The sequence below is a fragment of the Sinocyclocheilus grahami genome, unplaced genomic scaffold (genome assembly GCF_001515645.1).
Source record: "Sinocyclocheilus grahami isolate Dianchi unplaced genomic scaffold, SAMN03320097.WGS_v1.1 scaffold82.1, whole genome shotgun sequence".
Taxonomy (NCBI): Eukaryota; Metazoa; Chordata; class Actinopteri; order Cypriniformes; family Cyprinidae; genus Sinocyclocheilus; species Sinocyclocheilus grahami.
The window spans coordinates 262,552-287,303 of NW_015505261.1; the positions used below are offsets into that span (position 1 = coordinate 262,552).

General features: G+C 40.7%; 2 protein-coding genes and 1 long non-coding RNA gene across 3 annotated transcripts; 2 read left to right on the forward strand and 1 right to left on the reverse strand.

Moving 5' to 3' along the window:
* Positions 1-357: 357 nt before the first annotated feature.
* LOC107586465 (E3 ubiquitin-protein ligase UBR2-like) lies at positions 358-12,055 on the forward strand. Its single transcript, XM_016273834.1, has 14 exons — positions 358-554; positions 644-792; positions 3,162-3,217; positions 3,372-3,468; positions 3,586-3,653; positions 3,815-3,950; positions 4,039-4,135; positions 4,950-5,080; positions 5,164-5,272; positions 5,368-5,424; positions 5,505-5,582; positions 5,691-5,861; positions 10,469-10,570; positions 10,657-12,055. Exons 1-14 carry the CDS (start codon positions 433-435, stop codon positions 10,796-10,798), a joined length of 1,515 nt encoding a protein of 504 aa, XP_016129320.1. The 5' UTR covers positions 358-432; the 3' UTR covers positions 10,799-12,055.
* Positions 12,056-15,802: 3,747 nt separating this feature from the next.
* On the forward strand, positions 15,803-16,484 carry LOC107586468 (uncharacterized). Its single transcript, XR_001609361.1, has 2 exons — positions 15,803-16,269; positions 16,421-16,484. It is a non-coding gene; the product is annotated as an uncharacterized lncRNA (long non-coding RNA).
* Positions 16,456-20,408, reverse strand: LOC107586467 (peripherin-2-like). The gene is made up of 3 exons (XM_016273836.1): positions 19,423-20,408; positions 18,292-18,538; positions 16,456-17,546 (listed from the first exon to the last, which is right to left on the reverse strand). Exons 1-3 carry the CDS (start codon positions 20,001-20,003, stop codon positions 17,346-17,348), a joined length of 1,029 nt encoding a protein of 342 aa, XP_016129322.1. The 5' UTR covers positions 20,004-20,408; the 3' UTR covers positions 16,456-17,345.
* Between the last annotated feature and the right edge of the window lie 4,344 nt (positions 20,409-24,752).

Sequence of the window (24,752 nt, forward strand, 5' to 3'; positions counted from 1 at the left end):
GACTGTCCTCCACCTGATGGCTTCAAACTGGACTACATTCCAAAGTAAAACCACACCAGTGTTTTATAGTTCCACTACGCTAAAGCTTCCTTGTTAAAAATCATCACTAATAAAACGCTTTTCTTTCTGTCAGGAACCCGTACTCAAGCACCATAAAGGAGATGTTGACCACGTTTTAGATTTTGCAACGGGTTCAACTTGAATTTGTTACGTTGATCAGCAGAAAGCTTCTTTGTATGGAAGTGACATTTGCTGAGATGTGCTTCAAACATCGCTTCATTTATGACACTGACCGCGCATCTGTTGCATGATTTTTGTCTTTTTCTATTAAAATATGGGGCATTGGATGGATTTGATTGAGTGTTTGTTTGTGTTTGTTGCAGCTCTGAACAGCCTGATCTGAGCCAGTGGTTAAACATCACCTCTCTGCAGATGAAAGCCATGCTCTCTGCTCACAGGAAGGCCAAGGCTGCAGATGCTGATGGTGTTGTTGATATGGATGGTGTTAATGACTGTCCTCCACCTGATGGCTTCAAACTGGACTACACTCCAAAGTAAAACCACACCAGTGTTTTATAGTTCCACTACGCTAAAGCTTCCTTGTTAAAAATCATCACTAATAAAACGCTTTTCTTTCTGTCAGGAACCCGTACTCGAGCACCATAAAGGAGATGTTGACCACGTTTGGGACAGCATCATATAAAGTGGGTCTTAAAGTGCACCCAAATGAGCAGGACCCCCGCGTGCCAATCATGTGCTGGGGCAGCTGTGCCTACACCATTCAGTCCATAGGTTAGTCCAAGAAAGTGTTGAACTAAAATGTGTAATACTGGTCAGTGAATCAGTGGCAAAACATTTGAAACCATTTCCTCTGATAATGTAAAGAATTAGAATTATCATAAAAACTATCATAGGAAAACCTGGAATTATCAGGGAGTTTCTAAAATTGTGATTATTACCTTCATAATATTTGGGGGTCTGTTTTGATCTGGATACATGTGTGACCCTGGACCACAAAAGCAGTCATATGGTAAAAAAATTTTTTAAATCATCTGAAAGCTGAATAAATATGCTGAGATACAACTATTTGAGAATCTGAGGGTGCAAAAAAAATCTAAGTATTGAGAAAATCGCCTTTAAGGTTGTCCAAATGAAGTTGTGATTATTACCTTCATAATATTTGGGGGTCTGTTTTGATCTGGATACATGTGTGACCCTGGACCACAAAAGCAGTCATATGGTAAAACAATTTTTTAAATCATCTGAAAGCTGAATAAATATGCTGAGATACAACTATTTGAGAATCTGTGGGTGCAAAAAAAATCGAAGTATTGAGAAAATCGCCTTTAAGGTTGTCCAAATGAAGTTCTTAGCCATGCATATTACTTATCAATTTTTTAAAATATATTTACGGTAGGAAATTTACAAAATATCTTCATGGAACATGATCTTTACTTAATATCCTAATGATTTTTGGCATAAAAGAAAAATCAATCATTTTGACCCATACGATGTATTGTTGGCTATTTCTACAAATACACCAGTGTGACTTTTGACTGGTTCTGTGGTCCAGGGTCACATATTTGAAAAAAGGTATAATTTTTAATACAGGAACCAAACTTTGCAAATGAAAAACTTAAAAGGGTCACCTAATGCAAAAACCGATAACTCTGTAAGGTTTTTTTTTTTTTTTTTTCAGAAATGTTTTTGTTTTTATTGCGCATTCCAAGTAATATCAATCAAACTGCAGTTGGGTTGTTTTGATTAAGTAATAATAACTTAAACAAATACAGGTAATTTACAAAATTAAAGTTAATTGAAAGTATGTATTTTTTTACATATTAAAAGTTTGTTTTATAGCAAAAACGGATAACTCCCAACAGTCGTTTTTTGGCAAAAGGAGATAACTCCACATTTCATGTTTTAGAATTTAAAAAAACACTTGTTTAATCTTTGTAATCTCCTCAGATGACAATGTAGATGCCTGACAAACGTTGTTGTTGTTGTGATCATAAACTGGATGTGATTACACGCAATACACAGCGCTTTTTCCTCACCATTGTAACGCGCTGCTTTTGCAAGGCTCCATGAAAACGTTTCAGCTTTTATTTTCCTTTTTTGCCCTGAAGAAGATATCACAGGTTCATCAAGTTCATTGAAATTATCCATCCTCGATCACTTTGTCAGCTTTGACAAAACTCCTCTGAGCTAGCAAGTCTTTTCAAAGTGAAAGTAGCCTTGTCACCTGACCTGAATACAGCGTGCTGATTCGCTAAAATGGGCTTATCGGCTTCTGTTCAAAAACAACAAGGGCGCTTGTCAGCTTCTGCAGTAAAACGTGAACTCGCAATGCCTTGAAAGTGGACAAAACCAGCTTTTTTTGACAAAACGTGTTTAGGGTTCAGATCGCGCTATATGTGGAGAAGAATGCACGGCAATCAGCTCTTTTTTTTTTTTTTTAAGTGGCGTTTATCGGTTTTTGCAAATGAACTCATCATATATAGGTTAGATTTATCTAAAAATATATATTTAGCCTCTTTCTCATGTCTCACATACTTTTGACACTGAATTGTTTATAAGCATGAATATGCATGCATACTGATGAACCATTATAGCTTAAAAATGAATCAGCTTTTGCATCTAAAAGTGAAAATGTATACAACTAAAATGAAAAAAAAAAAATTCAAAAGTAGTATTTATGTTTTGACAAAGGAATATTTAATAATTTCAAAGGAATGTAATTAGGTCCATTGATTTCAGTCCTAATAATAGTAACTTTCAAATGTTATCTTACGTACACATTTGATGTAATGATATATCCAAATATGGATAAATATTGAAAACTATTTGTATTGCTTTACATCAGTGATTTTTTTCCTGTAATTCATGCAAAATTAGACATTTCAGAATAGTATAATTAGTCAAATGTAGTAATGACATGGTAATAACTTGGTAACATTAAAAACTTTGACATTTCTGCCCATTCACTCATTAAAAAGTTATTCAGTTTTAGTTAAAAAATATTAAGTTAAACTTATATTCCATTGAGTCCAAAGGGACCCACGGATGTGCAAAAAATATATATATCATATGTAAATTTTAAATGCTTATTTAATGGGAAAGAATAAATTAAAGCGTATTAAAATTGTCATCTCAAACAGAGAGATTGCTGGTGGATGAAGAGAAGCCTTTGTTTGGAAGTTTACCGTGCAGACAGGTAATCAAACTCATTATGCACGCTATTGAATGTTTATTTGAATTTCTAATGGAAATCAATGAATAGCTGGTCCTATTCAAGTAGCCTCTGAATTCTTTAAATCTTTACTCTGGAGTTTGATTTGTTTGATAACCCAAATGTTTTGTGCATGCAGGATGACTGTTTGAGTTCTCTGACTCGGTTTGGCTCGGCCTGCTGGACTGTCTCCTCTCATGCCACTGTACAGAATCACTTTATTAGGCTCTTAGCAGGTAACAATAAGCGCTACAGTCTCTTACCACAAGTAGTTGTTCGGGCATGAATCAATTATTATGAGAAATGAATGACAACTCCCACCCTCATTCATATGAACTTCTGTGTTGATTCAGCCCTTGTTCCTGATCCTCGGGTGGAGAATACACCTTGTATTCTGGACATAGACATGTTTCACTTGCTGGTAGGTAAAAATTTAACAACTCAGTTTAAGTTAACAAATTGGCAGCATTTCTTCAACATATCTTGTTCACAACTGCACAAAACTGCATGTGTAAAAGAGCCTACTCAGACTCAGCCCGTTGTTTGGGAATGACCTCTGACATCAGTTAACGTGTGTGACAGGTGAGCTTGGTGCTGTCCCATCCAGCGGTTTTCTCTCTGGATTCCTCAGGGCTGAGTGCAGATACTGCACAGCTGCACTTCCTGCATCTCGTCACAGTTGCTCACATAGTTCAGATCCTCCTAACCTCCGTAGCAGGTGAGAGCCTCATCCTTCCCCTTCACAAAGCAGCCACATGTTCATAGAGACTTCATAAATGATTTTGTTGACTCCTGTGCGCCATCAGAGGAGGTGCGGATGGAGCAGGAGAGTGGAGGAGCAGAGAGGGAAGAGGAGGAGAAAGTGTGTATGCTCTACAACACACTCAGGATGCATCTGGGAAGGTGAAAGCACACATACATCTGCCAGCCACAGTGCGACTGAGAACTAGATACTTTTGTCCAATGAAATGCCATTTTGTCTATTAATATGTTGAAGGAATGCACTTATTGTCCATATCACAAAGAATTTTGTGTAAAATGATTTCTAGTAAGCATGATGTGAAACCAGTCTAATCATATGACTCAAATTTCTCGGATTGTTTCACTGTTCTGGGGTCATAGTTTTATTTCAGTTCTGTAAGGAGATCAAAATACAAAAAATGTCTATTTGAAATAAATACTGTTATTTTGAACTTCTATTAATCCTAGAATCCTTAAAGTATTTCCGTTTCCACAAAAATATTAAGCGACATGTCTGTTTTCGACATTGATATTAAGCTAGAGCAGCATATTAGAATTATTTCTGAAGGATCATGTGACACTCCGGTCTGGAGCAATGATGCTGGAAATTCAGCTTTGCATCACAGGAATAAATTAAGTGTTAAAATATAATAAAATTGAAAAGTTATTTTAAAATGACATAATATTTTACAAAATTTTTTACAAATGATTTTAAACATTTTTAATAAATTTAAGTGTAACCTCTTTACAACTAACACATACATGTAACCTCTCTGAGCATAAGAGACTTCTTTCAAAATCTGCCAATGATAATAATAAAATGATTATGATAATATGTGCTGTCTACTATATAAATATTGTCACTGTCAGAGAGCTTTGATTTCAAAATGAAGAATGAAATTGTTTTTTTAGGGGTACTGTTTCACCTCTGCTAGTTTTGTATGACCCTAATCTGAAAGCTGTATGTGTGTTTCAGCGGTCTGCGTGAGGTGAACTCAGGCTGGCATCTGTGGTGCTGTGTGAAAGCTGGAATCCTGCCTTATCTGAGGACAGCTGCTATGTTCTTCCACTATCTCAACGGAGCTCCAGCACCACCCGAGTTACATAGTAAATGACTCAAACATTACACGGATTTTACTGGCTTACTCTCCCATTTGTGGTATCATTTCTAATGCTGACTGTGTGTTCAGCTCTTGGTGTGGGTGAATGGGAGGCTCTGTGTGGATACCTGTGTCTGCCCTCCAACCTGCTCCAGCTCTTCTACAACAACTGGGAGCTCATGGAACCTCTGCTACACGGGTAACCGTAACTATCTAGCAAAGCATCTCTGAAAACTGTGACATAATGATCAGATGTTAGTTTAATGAATTGTGGTGTCATGTGGTGCTCTGCAGGTGGTGCTCTCATCCAGGTGTGCTGCAGGGTCTTCAGAGCAGCGTGGCTCTCATCAGGTCTGTCCTGCTCCTCAACACTCAAGAGTTCACTGCAGCCGATGCTCAAGTGCTCACCATTCTTCCATTTCCTATTTTAGGTTTCCTAGAGAGTCTAATCATCTCATAGAGCTGCCAGGCGACTACAGCGCCCTGATTAACCAGGCCTCCAGCTTCACGTGAGTCACCTCTGTCTTATGAATCAAATGCGATTTAATAGCTCTCTACTGAGTCATACGCTCCTAGTTCTGTGAAGCAAATGATCTATTGATCCTGGTGACATCTAGGTGTCCTAAATCTGGAGGGGACAAGTCTCGCGCTCCTACTCTGTGTCTGGTGTGCGGTGCAATGCTGTGCTCTCAGAGCTACTGCTGTCAGACCGAGCTGGAAGGAGAGGATGTGGGCGCATGTACCGCACACACCTTTGCCTGCGGAGCCGGAGTCGGCATCTTCCTCAGGTTTGTGCATGTGTTGATTAAAATAAAATGAATATAATGGGCAAATTGTGTAAAGGATAAGGTAAAATTATCAATGGGTTACCTTTTTGTGTCTGGGTCCTGATGTATTTTGTGATAATAACCGACTGACTATACATGCATCCCACATTACTTGGCTACTGTGCAAATGAATAAATAATAATAGATTTGAGTTCAAATTATTGAATGTGAGTGGAACAGAAGTGCTAGGAGACACATGCCTAGCTAGTGTTGGGAATGCCTTATTTGACAACATATGCAAGAAGTTTACAGTATGCTAACATCTTCAACAGGTGGGATTGAAATGGATGAAAAAAATGCCAAGTTTGAAGATGTTGTAAAATAGCCGATATAAGCACATCAATTGAATTCTGTATTCAATAAGTCAACACTAGAAGTCTCAATGTGAACATTTTCTTTGTGCGTGTTATTCAAAAACGGAATCTTTGGTCCAAATAGAATCTCCCCAGTCACCCCAGTCACCCACTCACTCACTCCACTCACTCCACCCACTCACTCCCTCACTCCCCTCACTCACTCCACTCACTCCCCCCCCTCACTCACTCCCCCCACTCACTCCCTCCCCTCACTCACTCCACTCACTCCCCCCCCTCACTCACTCCCCCCACTCACTCCCTCCCCTCACTCACTCCACTCACTCCCCCCCCTCACTCACTCCCCCCACTCACTCCCTCCCCTCACTCACTCCACTCACTCCCCCCCCTCACTCACTCCCCCCACTCACTCCCTCCCCTCACTCACTCCACTCACTCCCCCCCCTCACTCACTCCCCCCACTCACTCCCTCCCCTCACTCACTCCACTCACTCCCCCCCCTCACTCACTCCCCCCACTCACTCCCTCCCCTCACTCACTCCACTCACTCCCCCCCCTCACTCACTCCCCCCACTCACTCCCTCCCCTCACTCACTCCACTCACTCCCCCCCCTCACTCACTCCCCCCACTCACTCCCTCCCCTCACTCACTCCACTCACTCCCCCCCCTCACTCACTCCCCCCACTCACTCCCTCCCCTCACTCACTCCACTCACTCCCCCCCCTCACTCACTCCCCCCACTCACTCCCTCCCCTCACTCACTCCACTCACTCCCCCCCCTCACTCACTCCCCCCACTCACTCCCTCCCCTCACTCACTCCACTCACTCACCTCACTCACTCCACTCACTCCACTCACTCACTCACTCCACTCCACTCCACTCACCTCACTCCACTCACTCCACTCACTCACTCCACCCACTCACTCACTCACCTCACTCACTCCACTCACTCACTCACTCCACTCACCTCACTCACTCCACTCCACTCCACTCACTTCACCTCACTCACTCCACTCACTCCACTCACTCACTCCACCCACTCACTCCACTCCACTCCACTCACCTCACTCACTCCACTCCACTCCACTCACTTCACCTCACTCACTCCACTCACTCCACTCACTCACTCCACCCACTCACTCCACTCCACTCCACTCACCTCACTCACTCCACTCCACTCCACTCACTTCACCTCACTCACTCCACTCACTCCACTCACTCACTCCACCCACTCACTCCACTCCACTCCACTCACCTCACTCACTCCACTCCACTCCACTCACTTCACCTCACTCACTCCACTCACTCCACTCACTCACTCCACCCACTCACTCCACTCCACTCCACTCACCTCACTCACTCCACTCCACTCCACTCACTTCACCTCACTCACTCCACTCACTCCACTCACTCACTCCACCCACTCACTCCACTCCACTCCACTCACCTCACTCACTCCACTCCACTCCACTCACTTCACCTCACTCACTCCACTCACTCCACTCACTCACTCCACCCACTCACTCCACTCCACTCCACTCACCTCACTCACTCCACTCCACTCCACTCACTTCACCTCACTCACTCCACTCACTCCACTCACTCACTCCACCCACTCACTCCACTCCACTCCACTCACCTCACTCACTCCACTCCACTCCACTCACTTCACCTCACTCACTCCACTCACTCCACTCACTCACTCCACCCACTCACTCCACTCCACTCCACTCACCTCACTCACTCCACTCCACTCCACTCACTTCACCTCACTCACTCCACTCACTCCACTCACTCACTCCACCCACTCACTCCACTCCACTCCACTCACCTCACTCACTCCACTCCACTCCACTCACTTCACCTCACTCACTCCACTCACTCCACTCACTCACTCCACCCACTCACTCCACTCCACTCCACTCACCTCACTCACTCCACTCCACTCCACTCACTTCACCTCACTCACTCCACTCACTCCACTCACTCACTCCACCCACTCACTCCACTCCACTCCACTCACCTCACTCACTCCACTCCACTCCACTCACTTCACCTCACTCACTCCACTCACTCCACTCACTCACTCCACCCACTCACTCCACTCCACTCCACTCACCTCACTCACTCCACTCCACTCCACTCACTTCACCTCACTCACTCCACTCACTCCACTCACTCACTCCACCCACTCACTCCACTCCACTCCACTCACCTCACTCACTCCACTCCACTCCACTCACTTCACCTCACTCACTCCACTCACTCCACTCACTCACTCCACCCACTCACTCCACTCCACTCCACTCACCTCACTCACTCCACTCCACTCCACTCACTTCACCTCACTCACTCCACTCACTCCACTCACTCACTCCACCCACTCACTCCACTCCACTCCACTCACCTCACTCACTCCACTCCACTCCACTCACTTCACCTCACTCACTCCACTCACTCCACTCACTCACTCCACCCACTCACTCCACTCCACTCCACTCACCTCACTCACTCCACTCCACTCCACTCACTTCACCTCACTCACTCCACTCACTCCACTCACTCACTCCACCCACTCACTCCACTCCACTCCACTCACCTCACTCACTCCACTCCACTCCACTCACTTCACCTCACTCACTCCACTCACTCCACTCACTCACTCCACCCACTCACTCCACTCCACTCCACTCACCTCACTCACTCCACTCCACTCCACTCACTTCACCTCACTCACTCCACTCACTCCACTCACTCACTCCACCCACTCACTCCACTCCACTCCACTCACCTCACTCACTCCACTCCACTCCACTCACTTCACCTCACTCACTCCACTCACTCCACTCACTCCACTCACCTCACTCACCCCACTCACTCCACTCCACTCACCTCACTCACCCCACTCACTCCACTCACCTCACTCCACTCCACTCCACTCCACCCACTCACTCACTCCACTCCACTCACCTCACTCACCTCACTCACTCCACTCACCTCACTCACTCCACTCACCTCACTCACTCCACTCCACTCCACTCACTCCACTCCACTTCACTCACTCACTCACTCACTCACTCACTCAAAGTAGTACAGTAGGTTGTGAACATTTTCACATTAGGTGCTTCCAAAATCATGCCTTAGTAAGTACTACATTTGACACGGAACAAATTTTGCAACCGTTGTTTAAAAAAAGTATAGTAGTAGTAGGTCATCTGGTCATCTTTTTACCTACTGTTTTATGAATACCATGAATTTGAACATACTACTTATTTCACATACTGTTTTTATATGTAGTCTTCAAACAAAAATAGTCATTAATTCTTCTCTCTTTGGCCCAAATAAATTAAGCTCATGAGAAATTTGAATCGAGGATTGAATTAGGAAAAACTTGAATAAATGACATTTTTCATTTTTGGGTGAACTATCCATTTAACAGTAGTGAAAAGGGAGCAACTTATAAAAAATTATAGTTGTTCATATATAATATATATCATTTATAATTTTTAAAAAAGAAGCAGAATAAGACACATACAAAAGATACAAATTAAAGAAATTTTTCAGATGCAGTAGGTTTACTTAACATTTATTTAACATCTTTTGTTGGTAAACATTAATGACACGGATAGGTACTTAATTAGGAATGCTGTCCCTTTAAGACGGAAAGCATGCATGTAATACTGACACACTAATGTAATACTGAGGCCATTGTTTCAGATCGCTAGTGTGCATTTTGGTAGCCTATCCATCCACTGCGGCTGCCATACTGAGACTAGATATGCAAACGCCCTTTATCCGATAAAAATTAATCTGTTAGGCCATGTTAGCTCACGTCCATTGAGTAACATTTATAGATACAACCTTTGATTATAATAATGTATTAGTCATGTTGTAATCAGCATTAACTACAGGTAATAAATGCTTTAAAAGTATTTTTCATTGTAAGTTTGTTTACTAATGTAGGTAACTAATGTTAACAAATCAAACCTTTTTGTAAAGTGTTACCAAATTTACTATCAATGTAATTCCTACACCAGTTCTTTTCAAAGCAGGCTTTATTTATTGAGCATTGGTCATATTGCTGTTGCTGCTGTTTCATAAATGCATTACAGTTACAGTGGTGTTAGCATTGATTATTTTAGACAATCACTTTGTCATGCTCTTCAACTGTGGTCAAATCACTGCATCTCAACCTTGTGGATTTTTGCGTTGTTGTTGTCAGAAGGGTTTCATTTGTATGCATTTCTGTCAGGGTGCGGGAAAGTCAGGTCCTGTTCCTGGCTGGCAAAACTAAGGGCTGTTTTTATGCTCCCCCATACCTGGACGACTATGGGGAAACCGACCAAGGGCTAAGGTACGCCTCTATCTCTGATATTTCACGCATATGCTTATTTCTGACCGTCGTGTGAGATCAAGTGTTGTGTTTTGTCATTTTTTTAGACGGGGAAACCCATTACACTTGTGCCAAGAGCGCTACAGGAAGATCCAGAAGCTGTGGCGCCAACACAGCATCACAGAGGAGATCGGCCATGCTCAGGAGGCCAATCAGACTTTGGTGGGCATCGACTGGCAGCACCTGTGAAGTTACGTGATGCTTTCTCACACCTTCGCCCACCCTTAATACATAAGGGGACCCGCACAGCAGAGCTAGAGGTTGCCAAGGTGTCACCATGGCCTCTTGCTCTTCCTCCACCCCTTTCTCCATCTTTCTGACAGTGGATGAATGCATGACTTTCGTTTTTTTTTTTTTTTGGTGGGAGATTTTTCTCTTCCCATTTTCTTTTAAATATGATATAAATACATATTTAAAAAGACATATAGCCAAGGTATTGAACCCAAACAATATGGGTTCCTTCGCTACACCGATATTCTTCATAGGAATGCTATTTAATTTCTTCTCCAAGTAATATTCAATTACATTCGAGGTATTTTGTTTAAGTATATAGGTTTCGCAAGACAGTTCTCTTATCGCTTGGGAATTGACCGGTGGTGCTGCCCTTCAAGTAATACTTCAAATACTCTGCATCCTCTCTGCCCCCGTCATCTCGAATGCTGCAGTACACTTGTTAAGGCCACCTGATTAACGTTCTCATGTTCATACAATACAAGCCAACGCGGGGAAGATACGGGAGCACATGAATATGTCCTTGAATGCCTGGTTTCTGTTTGTCTGGGATGTGTATGTGTTTGCGCGAGTGAGTTTTTACGTACAGGTGTTTAGTTGGTATGTTTCTAATATGATGGATTTCTAAGGTGGTCCATTTTTATGACCGTTTGTTTCTCGTTTTTTTGTGGTGCGTATTATTTGTGTTTCTCTTGCGGCTGTGTGTTGTATGCGAATCATGCTTTCCACGAACTGAACATGAATTCCACTCTTAAACATGATTTTGACGTGTGTGCCGCGTGTTGTGATTTTGGACATTGTTTCTTGATACTGCTGCACATTTTCTCAGCAGTAATGGATGCAGAATTGCATATCCTTAATTCGTTTTCGACTTTGGTCCGCTTTAGACTGTTGTTTTTTTCTTTATAGTGGCCTTGGCTTGGGGCTTTAGTCCAAATCAAAATTTTTATTTGTCAGTGACGCAGAAACGCATTGAATCACACCGTTGCTTCTTTCAGAAACAAGTTTTCATGTCTCGCGCAATTCAGATGAAAAGCTTGTTTCTAATGCGGTGGGCAAATTTCCTGAGACACTTCCAGTGGCTGCAGCAGTGTATTACATCACAAACTGACTTGTTAATATGTGAATTCTTGTATAAATGGGTACATTGTACTATATTGTAAAACATTAATGAAATAAAAAAGAGAAAAAAACTTGCATTAAATGTATTGATGAATGAGCTGATTACCCATCAGTGTTTTTATGCTGTAAAGTAACTGTTCTGTGTGTTCCAGAACAGGTAGGCTTAGTGGCCTCATGCAAGCTAATGTGTGACCCATTTTGCTGGCTACAATTCTTCTTAACTGTGCTCCAGTTCTATCCAAATCTCTTGTTCATCCAGGTACGCTGCAATAAAGAGGATTAGATCTGTCCAGCTCACTGACTACATAGAGTTGCGGAGTCTTAGACCAGGTTTTGACTAAGTCAGTTACTCAAAAGTAATTGTGTTCGAACTGAAACTAAATTGTGAACTACTGAATTAATTTTTGGTGGTATAATGGTTTATTCTGGTTATCGTCTCTGCGTATATTGTATTGCCAAGTCTGTGGTTTTCCCGCGGAATTGAGCTACTTTAACACGGTTGCCGCGGGGGTTGTTTTTCATGTCCGCAGGTTGAGGAGACCCCATTAATGTGATATTTAGCCCCTTGAATGCGAATTTTACCAAGGTAAACCTGCCAAAAAAACTTGTATTTTACCCCCCGAAACGCGATTGGGCTAGTTTTGAGTAGCAACTGGGCGGATTTTGTTGTGAAAACCTGGCAAACCTGTCTGGAAGAGAATGAAAAAGGTGAGCAGGTGAACAGATAACCGCTCTACCGACCTTATACTCTTTTCCTTTTTATTTTCCTGTTTTTGTTTGTGACCTAAGTTGAATGATTATTTGTATGCATTCTCTCACTCCATGTATATGGACGAGTGTGACGACCATGTTTAAGTCGTTTTATTAAACCCGGGGAAAATACGCCAGCTCTCACCTCACCTGCATCATCTCCTCGAGCTCTACAGGTTTTTCTCTCTGGGCAGCAACATTTCAACTCTGTGTTACCTTATGCATATCACAATTTAACTTGAAAACCAATAGACTAGTAATGATCTTACATCCAGTACCTATTCCTCACAAAACGTAACATCTTGGTAGAATGTAAATTGGGTAACATTGCATTTCAGTCAAATATAATGCACGCTGTATGCCAAACCTGCGGCAACAGTTTAAATGTTGCCCAATTACGCAGAAAAAACAACTTTGGACTTGGCTACTACTCGATTCGCTTCCACGCTTTCAGTTGTGTAACGATTTTGCATGACCGTTAGTGTAGTAGCCTACGGTTAATCGGCTGGGGAAACATTTGTTCCTCTGTGTTGTTATAGTTAGATGTGTTGTGAACTTCCATATTCTCATAGAATAGCATTTAACGTTGCATCTTTAGTCTCGTTTAATCTCATGCTTAAAGAAATTTACTGATGAAGAATGTTCGCCATTCAAAATCTACCGATGACAATGACGCCGCTGCTCCTGTATTGGGCCGTTTTCCCGCATTATGTGTTTTGACTTTCTTGGCTGAATAGCGAGATAGAAAAATGTTGTGTAACGATTTTGCATGACCGTTAGTGTAGTAGCCTACGGTTAATCGGCTGGGGAAAAAATTCGTTCCTCTGTGTTGTTATAGTTAGTTGTGTTGTGAACTTCCATATTCTCATAGAATATCATTTAACGTTGCATCTTTAGTCTCGTTTAATCTCATGCTTAAAGAAATGTACTGATAAAGAATGTTCGCCATTCAAAATCTACCGATGACAATGACGCCGCTGCTCCTGTATTGGGCCGTTTTCCCGCATTATGTGTTTTGACTTTCTTGGCTGAATAGCGAGATAGAAAAAATGAAATGCTGGCTGCAGCTGACAAAGGTCATTTCATTTATGCAGATTATAATTTAAGATTGTGAAGGTGAAGGTCTACCTAAAACTGACACGGTTCCTTTGCTACCCGTCGAACACTGTCGGTTAGTTCAGAAAATTGACACAAACGGTTGCGTGTGTGTCATAAATCTTTTGGGTCGCTTTTGGTGTTAATCTTGGGAAGTTCAAGAACAACTTCTTGTACAAGAGACTGGGGTGCTCTCAATGCTCCAGCAGTGCTTGTTTTCTGCTCCTGTGTGAGACGCACCTGTCCCAGAGCTTCATCTGAGGTAAGCTGCTCCACAAAGCTGATTAGCTGCTCTTATCCAGCCAATAACGGTTTATGGACTTCAGGGCTGGAGAAAATACCAGATGACACATGTCCTGTTAGCGCTCACTACCTGTACCCAAAGTTAGACATTTTCACCCTAATTAATTTTCATTTTACTTAACTTTAATATTAAGTTAGTATTAGTAACACTGTCGGTTAGTTCAGAAAATTGACACAAACGGTTGCGTGTGTCATAAATCTTTTGGGTCGCTTTTGGTGTTAATCTTGGGAAGTTCAAGAACAACTCTTGTACAAGAGACTGGGGTGCTCTCAATGCTCCAGCAGTGCTTGTTTTCTGCTCCTGTGTGAGACGCACCTGTCCCAGAGCTTCATCTGAGGTAAGCTGCTCCACAAAGCTGATTAGCTGCTCTTATCCAGCCAGTAACTGTTTATGGACTTCAGGGCTGGAGAAAATACCAGATGACACATGTCCTGTTAGCGCTCACTACCTGTACCCAAAGTTAGACATTTTCACCCTAATTAATTTTCATTTTACTTAACTTTAATATTAAGTTAGTATTAGTGTTAAGGGTAACACTTTGCCATCTTTGCATTAAAAATTACATAACTGAGCGAATGACACTTTGTCATAAACGGGCATAAAAACCTTCATGTTCATGACGTGTCATGTCATGATTACGAAGGTGTCGTGTCAGTCTTATGCACACCCCTTCAAGTAAAGTGTAACCGTGTTAAGTATTAATTACTATCAAATTAAGTCCATTTCTTCTGGATGGATGGATTGATTTGACTATTGAGTATTTGTGTGGAATTATGATGAAAACAAAGTCTCAATGCAAAAAAATAAACCGTTCTTAAAATAAAATAAAATTAGGCATCTTGATTGGGTTTTTAATTGTCCATTCTAGACAGGTTTCGTGACATTTACGTATGCATATTAGAGTGCTACCATTGGGTTCCCAAACTCCATTCATTTTCTCCAAACTGGAAAATAATGTTTTAACAAAAATTTGAATGAGAGGAATAGTTGACCCAAAAAGGAAAAATTGGTCATTTACTCACACCTCCTGTCGTCCAAACCAATATAAGTTTCGTTCTTATGTTGAACACAAAAGAAGATATTTTGAAGAACCAAACAGTTGTTGGTCCCCACTGACTTCCACAGTAGGAAAAGAAATGCTATGGAAGTCAATGGGAACCTTCAACTGATTGATTACCAGCATTCTTCAAAATATCTTGTATGTTCAACATAAGAAAGAAATTCATACAGGTTTGGAACAACACGAGGGTGAGTAAATGATGACACAATTTCCATTTTTGGGTGAACTATCCCTTTAAAGATGCTGATATATGCATTTGTTGACGACATCTGTCACTTTTTTTTAACAGTGGAATTGGTTATGTTAAATAATAAAATATATAAATGTTGCTTTGCACAAATTTCGTGTCAGTCTCCCTACGCTCTCAAAATATATAAATGTAAAGAGGTCATTGAAAAGCAGCGACTGTAATGTGGCATTCTGCACTTCATCAGACAGAATGTTTCTAAATAATACATATTCCCTTATACATATTTATACATGTTAACTAAAATATTAATCTTGAAAAACATTTGTGTTAATGTTTTTGTCCAAAGCAAATTTCGTGTCAGTCTCCCTACGCTCTCAAAATATATAAATGTAAAGAGGTCATTGAAAAGCAGCGACTGTAATGTGGCATTCTGCACTTCATCAGACAATGTTTCTAAATAATACATATTCCCTTATACATATTTATACATGTTAACTAAAATATTAATCTTGAAAAACATTTGTGTTAATGTTTTTGTCCAAATGTATTCTGAGGATGGGTATTCAGCTGTTCTGAGCAGGACAAAAGCCTCATTTAGAGAAATCCATTTCCTTCTCTTCATCCAATCAGGTAAAGCTGTGTCCCGCTGGGCCTCTGCTGTCCAAACATTACCTTACCCCACTTTCACCCCTCATATGTAAGTCTTTTAAACACTAAAGTAGATACCAGTAAAACAGAAGCAAAGAGTCACATCTGTTCAAGGCAAGGTGTGTGTTAGGAACCGTGAGTACGCAGATATATAGTAATATCGCGAAAAATAACTGACGGACACTGAATCTAATTAAACCTCTTTATCTCACAAATGGAGTTTCCTACATGATCCACTCAATCCACAAAAACTGACATAGGTCAAATATACAGAAAGAGTTGCCTGTGAAAATTAAGAATTCACACAAATGATATGAAAAAAAAAGAAAGAATACAACTGATTGGGTTGTCTGACTTAGATTAACAAATCACACACAACTGACTAAAATCTTTTACAAGTTACTGACATAGGTCAAATATACAGAAAGAGTTGCCTGTGAAAATTAAGAATTCACACAAATGATATGAAAAAAAAGAAAGAATACAACTGATTGGGTTGTCTGACTTAGATTAACAAATCACACACAACTGACTAAAATCTTTTACAAGTTAATTGTCCCGCAACTATGCCCAACAGAGCACTGAAGTTGAAGCACAAAGCCTGATTGTTAGGCAGATATTTAACCCGAGAACTACACACATTAATTGGTGAACATGTTGAGTACGATATTCTGTTGTTACAGAATAGTTTCCCCATTGTTACAGAGTTCTGCTCTCCAGTAGATCACCATCAACATGCTTTTGAAAATCGTCAGACAACCTAAGGCCTGTTAAAGGCAGCGTTATGTAAAAAAGCAAGGTGTGCCACTGTTTCCATCCCTTTAAGGTCTGGGAGGTGACTGAACGTTTACAAAAACACATTTTCCTCAGCTGCCGGTTAAAAGCTGCCGTGTGACCCCTTCCTGAAAAGTGATTTAATAGCGCCTGATGGCGTTATGGTGAAATGTGTTATTGTATGTGTGAGGCTGTCGGGTTAAACATCCGCTTAACCAATGAACTGGAAATATAAGGATCAAACTTTATACTGCTACAGACGGACGTGGACAGTGATGCTTATTTGGTCGGAATATCAGATATGGTTAGATGATAATATCAGAACATTTACAGATATATTTCATTCTTAAAATATTAAAAAATAAACTTACATTTTATTTGTATTTACATTGTAGTGTGTACATTCACATCAATTGGAATCTCAATAAAATGCAGGTGTACTGATCCCATATGTATGCATATAAGAGAGAACATTTTAATCAACCTTTCATGCATTCCTTCTCCCAAAGGTGGGAGTGGCCACAGATATGATGGGGTGGGAGGGGGCATGACTCTCTCCGCTTTATGTGGGAGCCGCTTCTGCATCTCCCTCCTGTACCTGGTTGCCTTTAAACAGCGACATGATCTTCGTCATGATGTCAGAAAGTGTCTCCTTCACACTCTTTTCCAGCAGCCATCCCTCACTTTCGCTCTCAGGATTCTCTGGGTCTGCCAGGGTTTCCAGTGAGGTGCTCAGGTACTGCAAACCAACAGTTTCGACAGCCTGTGGCAAACAATTCAGATGAACTTAAATTCATTTCACAGTAGAACTAAACATGCTTCACAAATATATGTTTCTATTTGGAAGTGATTACGTCTTTGGAATATATATATAGGCCCACAAGAGGGTTTTCTTAGGTTAATGAATGTCTAGAAATTCCACACATGCTCAATACAGCATCATTGTTGTTGCTTCTGATGTTTTGACCCACATGAGTTCCAGGAAATATCCAGTTTGGCAACAAGATCTTAGGACTTACACCTTCCGTTCAAGCTAAGGATAACCCTCTTGGACTACCTTTTGTTTTTTGCACATTAGGTGTTGTCACATTATGCAATCAATAACAGATTGAAGGTTTGCTGTGCCCATCTACTAAACTGTGTATGCATGAATATATAGTTTCAGTGTATTTGGAGGTAGGAGTAGTAATGTAGACAAGTTCTGTTAAAGGAAAATGTGAATATGCCAAGTTCTTGTTATTTGTAAACTTCTCACTTGCTTGTCACCTATATCTTGTCATGCCATCAACACAAATTGTTAATCAAATCAATTAAGCAGATAATTAATCTGATGCTTTCAGACCTATTTATATTACTCTTTACGCACCAACTGACCTAATAATCTAGCGGCTCACTTTATAATCTAGCAGCACACCCGTTATCCACCAAGAGTGTAATCTAGTGACAAAGTCAAATGCCATGAGGTAGCGGTGTTCAACTTTGGATTCCATTCCCTCTCACCCACCCACCTGCATAATAATGAACAGCAGCACAAAAGCACCAATACTGTTCATCATGCCCCCATAGTAGGACACCAGGGCCTCACGGCAGCCCCTGGTCCAGATGTTTAGGTCCTCAGTGTGGTGGTCGTAGCTGTAGTGAGCGGAGTTGTTGGTCAGGTGATGTTGGATACAAGGGCGAGGAGAGCCAGGGTTGCAACAGCTGAAGGGAACGCTTTCCATCAAGTATTTGCCTTCCACGTTGCTCTGGACACGACTAAGAAATTGCAAAGATTGAACTGTCAGACAGATATTTTAATTATATTGACTGGGACATATTCTTGGTTGTGGCAATTAAGATTTCAGAAGTGGCAGGCTTCGAAACATGACTCAACAAATTTGTTTATCCATATTAACTTTGAGACTCAACTTTGAGAGCTGAGGACTCCATTCTGATAATAAGAAGGTCACCTCTTTTAAATTAGATGGGAGGTAAACATTGAGGCCATCTCCATGGAAGGTAATAGATTGCACAATGTTATGATTTGTGTGGAAGGTAAGCTTTAAAGGACTTGGGAATAGGATCCTGACAGGTTATCTAATCCATGGACCCATGTGCCCCCTTTAACCCATTCCCTCTTTATAAAACCCACCAGCCAGGTATCTACTTATGAATCTCTCAAAACAAACTCTGAAATTGGATTCCACTTGCATTCAACAACAGTTTTCAGGGGATCTGCTTTGAGACTTTGAAAACATTGTTTCATTAGAACATTTGTGCTATTTTATGTCTTGGTTATCATCAAATGATTACATAATAAAGTGTCTTTTGGGCTACACTTCCTGATGAGCAGAGTAAAATATGCATCAACTGATCTCTATCCATTTATGTGCCTTACTTTCTTAAACAAGCTTAAACTTCCTCAAAATCCAGTGAATATCAGGCAGGTTCAATGACTGATACCTTTTGAATTAGACTACATCTATGGTAACAGTTAATATTTTACACATGTTACTATGATAATGAAACACTGGAATTCAGATGTCACAAGCCAACAGATGAAAGAGAAAATGTATATAAATTATCCAGAATCTCTTCCACTTAGATCCCACCTCTTATACACATTTCCACTAGTACTCAGTACTAAAGTCAGTACTCACCCTTTAACCTCATCATTGCTAAAGTCCAGGTAGCGGTTGCTTATCCACTGGATCTCAAACCAGTCCTTGTAGTTGTTGTTGCCACAGCAGCGGAACTCAATCTGTGTCATATCTAGGGTTCTCTTCATGAAGCATCGTCCTGGCGTGTCTGTATCTTTGTAGTACTTCATTCCATTCTTCAGGCCTTCAGCCAGGGCGAAATGCAGAGAGATCTGCATCAAGAAACACAGCAGAGCCATGACAAAAAGGGCGATGCAGAAAACCACACATCCACTCATGTAGGTCTTCAACATTGGTTTCCACTTGGTGAACTTGATTGTGTCAAGGGAGTCATGGCACACTTTGCCCCCCAAAGCGTTGATAACACAGGCCACAAGTCCCACCAGAATGAGCAGGTTGGGCACAAAATGGCTCTCGTTGTTATCCATCATCTCGCTTCTTTTGCGCAGCTCGATCTTGAAGAAAATCCCCATGCTGAAGATGAGGATCCCAGCCATGACAGAGAGCCAGTACAGGAACCACAGTCCTTGGGCCAGCTTGACCCGCTTGGCCAAGTCAAATTTTAAAGGCATCAAAGCCATGTTTTTGTTCTCGGTGATTAATGAGTCTAAACAATATATTCAGAGTTATTCTTCTTTAGTATGATTAATTTGTTTCAAAGGTACGATTCAAGTTGTCCTATGATTCAACTTGTCTTTCCCTTGTTGAAATTCTTGAAGACCATGAACAGAAACGTAATCCAGAAGCTTAGTTTAGTAATCCGTCATCAAGCGTGGAACATGCAGTAGCAAGAATTCCCCTTTCCATATCCATTCTGACCACCAACAATTCAAGAAAGTCCATGCTGTTGGCAACCAGAGGCCTTTTCCTCTGGGATTTCACATAAATCCACCCAAATGGACCAACTGGAGGGCTATGTGGCTTTTCCTGATGGTTCCCTTCCCTGCAAAAGAGGGTGGCCGGCTAAGGAGCTGTGTGATTGTAGAATCAAGTTCCTCTACGTCATCCTAAAACCCACTAATCAGCGCTGATCCCATTTGCAGATGAGCTGAGGACTCTAATCCTTTATCTTACTTTGTAACTGGTTAGTTACTTTAGCATCAGTTTCCTCTTTTACTTGCTGGTATTGCCTGGCTCTGGGGTATCTCTGGGTAGTCTTCAGACCGAATTATTGTTGTCTTATTTCACAAGAATTGGAAGTTACATCATGCGTTGGTGGTCTGCGTATATTATATTAGTATGCTCAATTCACAAATAACACATTTAGATATGTCTACAAGGGTAATTTCTGCCACTTTATTTTAGAAGAACTTTGAATAACTTATATAATAATCATACATTTTATCATCAAATACGCAATTTTTTAAAAATCCACTTTGCTGAAATACTACAGGGGGCACATTTAATGGGCATGATACTGTACTTCTGCTAAATGTAAGCTAACCAAATCTATTGCAAGAGTAGTAGAGATCAGGGTAGAAGATTGTATCAAAGAATTTACCTGGCCCTCAGACAGGCCAGGTAAACCTGACTGATCCTAATGTTTATCCTAACTCCACACAAAGTTGTACAGGTCTCCTAAGATTTTTATCGCCCATAATTGTAAATGAACAATCCTTATCCTTGGTCAAGCCTCTTGTAGAAACTTTAAAGCTATGGACACAAGCATCCCTTCTTCCCTTAGAGGTGATTTTTACATGATGAACAATGATTAAGCCACATTATTGATGTCAGTAGTTTGCTAATTTTTATTCCTCACCAATTCATGGGAAGACAGGAGCTTCCAGTTGTAAAACCCATCCAGACAGATTTTGCCCCCAAGTCAATCTGATGTACTTTATCAAAGAGCAATCAGCTCATTTGACAGTTGCCGTGAAGAGGAAATCAATGTTCTGTGCTTGTAACTAACCCTATTTGTAGCAATCACAAGCTCTTATAATTAGTAGTGAACTTTAAGTCCTTTGCCATTTTGTGTAAGCCTAATCAAATACCTAAACATTCTGGCTCAGCGGCAGTAAGTGACGATTAAGACTTTTGGTGGATTGACCCCAAGTCTCTTGTAGGGTCTCTTGTAAGAGCAGTTGACCTGACTTTAGGCTAAGAGCTAATTTATTGAGTTGTAGAGTTGCCTTGCAGCTGTGTCTATAAGAGAACCCAAAGGGTGTGCATCACCACTGTAATTAGCGTGCATTGGTCACATGTGACAAGATTAGAAGTACTGATAGTATTTGAGTGACTTACTGTCCGATCCATTTAGAAGGACACGTAGGCACTGGATGAATAGCACGCAATGATTCTTCCTCGGCAACTGAAATGTTGGAGTAGCTTGTTACATTGAGGCTAAAGTGTGCATGTGTATTCCTGTTTGTAGGTGAGCCGGGGAGACTCTTTTGGTTGGCTGTTGTTAATCTGAGGCATTTGAACTCAACATATATGCCAATGAACAGCATAAACTTTTCCTTTTTTTGATGACCTCTTGTATAGTGGGCAAATTCCAATCGGAAGTGAGCATCCTTATGCCCTACTCACTCTGAAAGGCAGAACCCATAAACTGGGCACCTTGGAGGAAGCAGGGCACTTGCATGTCAATGTAGCCATTTGGATCGCACTTGGCAAAGGGAGCAATGAAAGACAACATAATTCCCTCATTATCTTCACCTGAAATGTTACCATGGCAATGCAGTGTGGCATTCATCACCACATGAGCTGTTCTAACAATGGGAATTCCTTATTATTACTGTTAAAGGGATAATTCACCCAAAAATGACAATTCTGTCATTAATTTATCTCACCCTCATGTCGTCCCAGATCCGTAAAATCTTTGTTTATCTTCGGAACACAAATTAAGATATTTTTGATTAAATCCGAGAGCTTTCTGACCCTCCAGAGACAGCAATGCAACTGCCACGTTCAAGACCAAGAAACGTAGCAAGGACATTGTTAAAATAGTCCATGTGACATCAGTGGATAAACTTTCATTTTATGAAGTTGCGAGAATACTTTTTGTGTGCAAAGAAAACAAAAATAACGACTTTATTCATTCACGCATGTATCGCGGTACTCTCGTGAATGCGCATCGAAGACTGACACGGAAGAGAAGAATTGTTGAGTAAAGTTATTTTAATGATATGCTTACCACCTTTCTTGGCCTTGAATGTGATAGTTGCACTGCTGTCTATGCAGGGTCGGATTTCATCAAAAATATCTTGTGTTCCAAAGATGAACAAAGGTCTTACGGGTTTGGAACAACACGAGGGTGAGTAATTAATGTGTGTTTCCTCTTTATAAAACCATCTCTTCTTTGGACACAGCAGATATAGTCACATTTATCTAACGCATCTACTATTGAACACATTTCTTAACTATGAAATTTGCATGATGATAATGTGTGTAATATATCATAGCAAAACAAAACAACTTGGATTATTCTGTTTATAATTTGTACCATAAAATGAATCGCAAGGACTCACAATGGCTACACTTCTAGAAGTGCCCTTTGTGAAGGGATTCAGATGTTCACTTTTTGTTTGGAATGGCCATATACAAATAGTGTCCCCTTCCAAAAGTGCCCTTCAAATGTGTAAAAGCAACATTTGGAATTCACCCTTTCTTTTAAACTGTACATTGCTGTAATTTCTTCTCAATTCCAGAGAGAGTACTACAGTTAGGGTTGCCAACCGTCCCGTATTAGCCAGGACATCCCGTATTTTGGGCCTAATTGATTTGTCCCGTACGTGACTTCCCTTGTCCTGTTTTTTGACTGCTACGCTGATCTAACCAAACCACTGACTGATACAACAACAACAGCAGTTCTGATCACTTGAGAATGATCACCGATACGTATCATCATCCAATCACAGCCTACACATCATAAATTATAAATCGTGAACAAATCGTGAACGGCTTGTCGCTCCCGCCTCATAGCAAGCAGCGCTCTCGCTAACGCCAATTGCGTCCGTGTTTTCACTTCTGTAAATCAGTTTTGGTGAATACAAACTACTGTACTTAACGTGATTATTTTTCATGAGTCCAACATCCCCGCCGCGCAAGAGACGTGATCAGTAAGGGAAGTCGTCTTTCAATATTGTAATGTTGTTAAATAGAGAAAAACATGTTATATTTAAGTAACTAATAGCATAATTTTTGACCTTATTCTTGAAACACAAAATGACCAATGACCCATTTCTACACATCCTGCATAGTGAACTTTACTGACACCTTGTGACAAGCTGTGAAATAGTTTCTCTCACAATAGATCACAACAGTGCCTACCCACTTTTTCAGTGGCCCAGGTTCTAGAAACGTTTCTCCATTCATCGTTTTCACACAGAATTTTAATAAAACAGCTTTTTGATTGAGCTTTGTAATGATTGTAATTAGCCCTTTATTTGGCCATCAATTTTCCAAAAAGTGTGTCATTAAATGCTTAGTTTCATGACAATTATAACTGATGCTTTAATGCTTAAATAATGCTTTAATAACATCTGTGATTTCAGTAGCAAAAATGCTTGTAGAGTTGGTAAATTACTTACAGAATGTGAATCAGTTCAAACTGTCAATTTCTGTAAACTGATTCAAAACTCTGTTATTCAATTTGTCATCATAAATTGAACACAGAAGTCTATGCATGACGTTATTCATATAAAAAAATGTTTTAGAAATCATGAAACTTAAAATATGGAGAAATACCAGTTTGGGCAATTTGTATTGGTCTAATAATTAAATTCATTTGGCTACTTGATTAATGCAAATGTTAATATTATTATACAATACAAAATATTAAAATTCCTCTGAGTTTGTATCTGAGTAGTTTTGAGCTGTGGTTCATGGCCTCTTCCTCGCAGGACACCGTTCTTTCTCAGATAAATAAACAGGGCCTTTCAGTCTGTCTGTGGATAATTAGCTGCAGAATTCAGATTCACGCTCACTTCAAAGAGCAGCAGCTTCATTTTTCCTGCTATTGTGTTTCATTTAGATATTTTTTTTTAACAAGGGCCACATGTTGCTCTGGCTTGCTGTCCAGGAGATCATTCTGAGAGCTAAAAACAGACTGCAGAATCTGTTTACTGATTGTCTTACTGCATTGAAAGCCCTTTTTATGTATGAAGGCAACACCGCTTGCTTTCATGAGCTTTTAAATATTTTTCTGCCAGCTCACACTGCCTATTATTCTTACACATACTAGATTGACAGATAGATAGATAGATAGATAGATAGTCTGTGTAAGTAACTTGATGACAGAGAGCGAAAAAGAGGGAGGTAATGATGAACAGACAGAGGAAGCTGAAGAGGAGGATTGGTGACACATGCATATTGTGCCCTGGACGTGG